Raw genomic sequence first — 6,840 nt, 5'->3', positions numbered from 1 at the left:
CCTGCTCAAATGAGTATCTACTTTCGATAATAGTTTTCGTATCGATTAGTATCTGATTTTCGACGCTTTTGACAACCCTGACCTAATAATGTTTTGTATATTGAGTGTATGTTTACCAATCTCTGACTCCTAAACCGTTTGCGTTATAGTTATTCTAGTTTTAATAGCGTGTATGGATTATGTCTTCTAATACAAATGTACCAAAATGATAACATGAAATTATAAGTGGTATACATTGCACATTAAACTGAATTAAATTACATCTTTTGTTACAGACGTCTACAGGGATCCCTTCATAAAAACATTTAAAACACAATTTCACAGATTTTCTTGTACAAATTCTCATAAAAGTAAAAAAAAAAAAAAAAAAAAAAAGCATGAAACAATTCTAAAAAATTCTAATTAAAAACATAATCGTGATCATATCCGCTGCTACGTCGATCAAAGTGTCTGGCACAGTGCACTGCGTGGTAATAAATATTGGCGTTATAAATAAAGATACCTGAGCTCAGACTTTGTAGCACCGCTTAGAGACAAAATGAGCACCAAAAAGATGAACAGCGCCCCCTACAGTCTGAAAGAGGCCGGGAGTTAAGGTTTTTCAGGAGTTTTTAGTGCAAAAAGAGTCTTCATAAACCACATGTCCCTTTAGTCCAGTCCAGTTCGGGGCTCAGCTGTATTTGATGTTGATCAGACAAGGCTTTGGTAAAATGGGAGGGTGTTTCGGGCTCGACCTGCAAGAGAAAAAGAAAATGGTGAAGTTAATTAAGACCATGTTTTATTTGCTGCCACCAACACACACACACAAACACAAAAAAATTATATTGACTCTTATGATCTTTAAGACATGTTATAATGTTATTACCTCATCAAAAACAGACCTGGAGTTGTGTTTTGTTTCATTCACATGTTTGAGTAACCCTTTATTATTAGTCTGTGTACATCTCCAAATCTCAAAATGCTCTGTTCCACCTTGTGATGTCATGAAGCACTAATTTTTAACAGCTACCTTTTACCTTTAGTTCAGTAGAAATTTGCAATTCCAGAGCTGATCATCCAATCATGATCATCCAAATGATTCTACTAAAGGTGAACTCACTTTAAAAACACAGTAGAGCACTTCCTGTATTATCACATGACATCACAGGGTGTTTTCTATTTGAGAGAAGAACTAAATATCCACGTTTTTGTGTGTGAATGTGTAAATGAAACAAAACACAACTCCAGGTCTGTCTGTGATGAGGAAAACATTATAACATAGAACAGAAAATAGTGTAATGTACTGTATTATGTGTTCAAATTATCACATTTGTTTTGTATTATTATTTTACGTATATAATGTGGGGAATGGGCTTCTGGAAAATAAGTTATTAATTAAGTAAGCCTATTCTTACATATGGCAATGGCCAGTGATATTTAATCATATGGAAGGTTAAGTTTACTTCACTAATCATGATACATTGTACTGTATAAGTGCTTACTACTACGCACTTCTAACTCTATTTCTCATCCACTGCTTAAAATGTATGTAAAATATATTTTGTCTTAGAAAATGAATCAAAATTATTCCAAACTCTGATTGAAGAGGATTTATATATTCATTTTCAAGGCTGTTGAACATGTAATTTTTTATATCCATGGGAATACCGTATTTTTCAGACTATAAGGCGCAATATCAGAAATGTTGAATTCTCTCGTCTTTTTTCATACATAAGGTGCATTAAGCGAAACAAACAGACGACACTTCAGACTATAAATGTTGCTTGCTCTTTGTGCAGTGATGTCAGACTAAAAGACACGACTCCGCGAGGCTCCTGACTGCAGTAGCTGTAATGCTGTCACAATCCATCAGTCGTTGTGGCTTCGTAGTTTACCAAAGTCGTACTAAAACATTTTGACAGATTTTTGATTTTTGTACCACATAAAATCAGTTCGAGGTCAGTAAGCACAACCAGAATTAATACACAAGACACAGCGAATTATAAGGTGCAATGACGATTTTTGAGAAAATTTAAATATAGTCAGAAAAATATGGTAATTTAATATCATAAGAAAAATAAATGCCACATAGAAATTATTGACAATAGACTCCAGATTGATGCCTAATAATGAATCACCAATACATTGACTTACCTGTTTGAATGGGGAGTGGGTCGTAGAGGCCTGGGTGCGTCAGTTTTAACCCCAAACGCTGCGATGTGTCCTGGGACAGAGACGGAGGCTGGGGGGCCCTGCTTCACCGTGGGGGTCCGGACCATGCGAGCTCCTCTGGGGTCCGCAGGGAGGGGCTTCTGGGGGGGGCTGGGCTTCTCCAACTCCTGTGAACAAAAAAAACAACAAATCCGTTCATTAAAATCACTGTGAAATTTTGGTTAGAAACTCCAGACCCAAAGTTTCCAAAATGTCCCTGACTCTGGAGCTCATCAGGGGGGAGGATTTCATGAGTGTGTCCCCAGATTGGAGCTCTGGCTGTGGGGAAGAGTGAGTCGAAAAGTCCTGGAGCAACCAACCAGCTGTGAAAGAAAACACTGTCTGATACTGCAGTAAATACACAGCTGTACAGAGAGAATGCAGTAACAATATGATACCACCAGGAGGCAGTCTACACCTGTGTTTTAAAGCTTTTGAGTGTGAGAAGATTTTGATCATTATGTTCTAAATTCTCATCAAAGTTGGGTAATTCTGGGTAAAAATCCAATATATTACGATCAAAATAAACAATACACTGAGAATCAACCATCAATCAGTCACTGGAACTACTGACTTAAAACGTAAAGCTGCACTGTGTAACTTTTCTGCTGGAGGATCAGTCGTCTGCTTCAATCATGGAGATGTTATTGCTTTGCCAGGAATGTTCCACAGTATGGCATTACACTGATAGATCATGCTTCATTTTCAATTACAAGGAGTTTTCAATACCTGGAAAAACATGCTTTCTTATACGAGCGGGGTCGCCTCTCCACAGTTCTGACCTGTAACTTGGCCTACTGGTGTCATCTGCTTGTCTCCATGTAGATGGAGAAGTTTAAAGCCATACTGTGAAACATTTCAGGCAAAGCAAACAAATCTAAGCAGGTGCAGCTGAGATACTTCATCAGAAAAGTTACACAGCGCATGAAATCAAAGGAAAACAGGTACTTAGTTGTCAAAAGTATAAAAAAATCTGATACTTTTGATGCTAAAACTAGGATCAAAACTTGATCCTCATTTGAGCAGGTATCGATACTAAAAAAAGGCACATTCATTGGACAGAAATGAACCTTAATTAATTCATTAATTAATTATTTGAGAATGATCTTGCGCTGTATCCAAACAAGTATAAGAGCAGAGAGACTAGTATACGACCATGGACCACTGAGGGATTACACAGATATAAGACCACATGGGAATATAAAAGAAAATACTATGATTTAATATTGAAAATCGCATTCTATTTTTGAAGTAAAGAGTGTTTTGGGGTTTTTTTTGTCTGTAATGTTTCACAGTATGGCATTAAACCTTTCTATCTTCAAGGAGTCCAAACCAGACCAAGTTACAGGTCAGTTCTGTGGAGAGTAGGGGTGTAATGGTACATGTATCTGTGCCGAACCATTTCAGTATGGGACGTTTGGTTTGGTGCAGGACTGTGCATGAGTGAGTTTGTGCAATTTGTGTGTGTTTATATTCCACCACGACATGTGCAGATACAGTGAAGGCTCGGCTCTTTAATATTCACGAGGAAACTTGTTTGTGATTGAGGTCCATGTTTTCCGCAGCGCTTTATAGTTAGGGCAGCCGCCTGGACAACAATTGCCCCCGCCTTGACGATGTCCCTCTGAACCACATGAATCCTCACAAAACTACAGTCGTCGCGCAGTGGTCATTACTTTTGCCTGTCGCCAGCACGGAATTTCCTCTTCCGGACAAGTTTTTTTTTTTCTGGCCAAAAATATGAAGTTTGAGTAAAACTGTTAGTGCTGCACTTTACTTTTTGAAAAGTTTTGTTTACTGTTTACAAGGAATTAATTTTTTTATAATATTTCAAACATTTGTTGCTCATTTGAGAATATTTTAATTAACTCATTAGTATTACCAAGCAGCACTTTGCATTTATTTTATTTTCGCATTTGAATAATGTTAAAACAAATTGTTGGTTTATTAAACACATAAATAAAGAACATGCATTTTGTTCCCACACTGTACCGAAAATGAAACTGAACCGTGACCTCAAAACCATGGTACGTACCAAACCGTGATATCCGCTCAGTCAGAATGTCCATTTTTCTAGAGATTTTTGAGCTATAAAACCACCTGTAATTGAATAAATGTAAGTGTTTAATGTCACACTGTGGAACATTTGGGGCAGAGCAATGACATCTCAACAGGAACAAGCAGATGGACCCTCCACCAGAAAAGTTACACAGTGCACCTTTAAGTCTATTCCTTGAAATTATAACCAGTCAATGAGAAAATAGGTGATATGGTCCTAATAAAAATGTCTGACATATTTTGTTTACATTTCTGGATGAGTTCAGAGACATTGGTGCGGCCCTCTTCTCACATGTTTCGAGTCTGGGCTTGGGTCGTCCCTCAGGTCTCCTACCTTCTCCATCTGGTTTTTATTGACTTAAATGAACTCATCTCCAAGCCTCACACACCGAAAAGAGTCCACCCCTTTAAAAAGCTGTCCGTTTAATCCCGGCTTATTGAGTTCAGTGCGTTTGCTGTCACTGGAGTCATGTTATGGATCTCAGAGTTCAATATGTGAGAGAAAACAAATGACAAATGTTCTATCAATCACTGTCTGAAAGTATCTCAGTGTCAATGATAAAAGTTCTTGGAAACATCAAACAGAGACTGGCACTACAAATATGACATTGATATATGGCTCGTTTAAAGGTTTTATATTACGCAAAACTGACTCTTGTGAGATTTAAGTCATGTTATAATGTTGTTACCTCCTCAAAAACAGACCTGGAGTTGTGTTTTGTTTCATTCACACTTAATCCATGTATCATTTGTTCATTACATTTTCAGAATAAAACCAAAAATAAGAAAATGCAAAAAAAAAAAAATAAATAAAAAAAAAATAATAATAATAATAATATATTTTCTTAATTATTTTTCTCCAAAACCAAAATGAAAAAACAGATAACGATAAATTTTTTCAGTTTTCGATTTTGCATTTAAAAAAACGCATAATGCCCATTTTCGGTTTCTGTGACTTAAACTGTGATGCTGGACTGAACCAGGACTAAGTAAGTAAGTAAGATTTATTTATATAGTGCTTTTCACAGACATATGTCACAAAGACGCTTTAAAGAGCATTTATAGATTCATTATTCTTTTCTCTCCATACCTGGTGATGGTAAACTACTATTGTAGCCACAGCTGCCCTGGGACTGACTGACGGAAGTGTAGCTGCCATACTAATCGGCGCCATCTGTCCCTCCGACCACCACCATCACTCACACACACACCACTTTCATATCAGGCAATGTGGGTGAAGTGTCTTGCCAAAGGACACAACGACAATTTGTGAGACTGGCGCCCCCCTGTGGCACCTGATGTTCCCAGTGGTTTCCCATCCAAGTCCTGATCAGGCCCGGCCCTGCTGAGCTTCTGAGATCTGACGGGATCAGGCTTTGACAAACCGGTGTGGCCACTAAACCTAAAAGACTAAAGCAGGTCCGGGATCAGACCGGAACCAGACCAGGACTGAGACCAGGACTTAGACCGGGAACAGGACCAGAACTGAGGCCAGGACTGAGATCGGGACCAGACCAGGACTGAGACCAGGACTGAGACCGGGACTGAGATCAGGACCAGACCATAATTGAGACCGAGACCAGACCAGGACTGAGACTGGGACCAGACTAGGACTGGCACGGCAGTTTACTACTACTATTACCACTACAAATACAACTACCAGTACTACTACTATTACTACCACTACAACTACCAGTACTACTACTATTACTACCACTACAACTACCAGTACTACTACTATTACTACCACTACTGCTATTACCACTACAAATACAACTACCAGTACTACTACTATTACTACCACTACTACTATTACCACTACAAATACAACTACCAGTACTACTACTATTACTACCACTACTACTATTACCACTACAAATACAACTACCAGTAGTACTACTACTATTACTATCACCACTACTACCACTACTACAAATACAACTACCAGTACTACTACTATTACTACCACTACTACTACTACTACTACAAATACAACTACCAGTACTACTACTATTACTACCACTACTACTACTACTACTACAAATACAACTACCAGTACCACTACTATTACTACCACCACTACTACTACTACACAATACAACTACCAGTACTACTACTATTACTACCACTACTACTACTACTACTACAAATACAACTACCAGTACTACTACTATTACTACCACCACTACTACTACTACTACAAATACAACTACCAGTACTACTACTATTACTACCACTACTACTACTACAAATACAACTACCAGTATTACTACTATTACTACCACTACTACTACTACTACTACTACTACAAATACAACTACCAGTACCACTACTATTACTACCACCACTACTACTACTACTACAACAAATACAACTACCAGTACTACTACTATTACTACCACCATTACTACTACTACTACAAATACAACTACCAGTACTACTACTATTACTACCACCACTACTACTACTACAACAAATACAACTACCAATACTACTACTATTACTACCACTAGTACTACTACTACAAATACAACTCCCACTACTACTACTATTACTACCACTACTACTACTACTACAAATACAACTACCAGT

The 6,840-nt window shown here is 37.8% G+C and overlaps 1 protein-coding gene across 1 annotated transcript in view; it reads right to left on the bottom strand.

Annotated features, from left to right (window-relative positions):
- Nucleotides 1–670: 670 nt before the first annotated feature.
- The window catches only part of LOC110163799 (disintegrin and metalloproteinase domain-containing protein 12-like), a 333,462-nt gene continuing 327,292 nt past the window's right edge, over nt 671–6,840 (bottom strand). Inside the window, exons 22-23 of the mRNA XM_055149921.1 lie at nt 2,134–2,318; nt 671–734 (exon numbers count right to left, since the gene is read on the bottom strand). Coding sequence (XP_055005896.1) covers nt 671–734; nt 2,134–2,318 — 249 coding nt within the window. The remainder of the gene's footprint in view (nt 735–2,133; nt 2,319–6,840) is intronic.

Source organism: Boleophthalmus pectinirostris, unplaced genomic scaffold (assembly GCF_026225935.1).
Source record: "Boleophthalmus pectinirostris isolate CB_2022bp ecotype Guang Dong unplaced genomic scaffold, ASM2622593v1 HiC_scaffold_14, whole genome shotgun sequence".
NCBI classification, from domain to species: domain Eukaryota; kingdom Metazoa; phylum Chordata; class Actinopteri; order Gobiiformes; family Gobiidae; genus Boleophthalmus; species Boleophthalmus pectinirostris.
The sequence above is the reverse complement of the archived record's forward strand: the minus strand, read 5'-3'. Positions and strand labels throughout refer to the sequence as shown.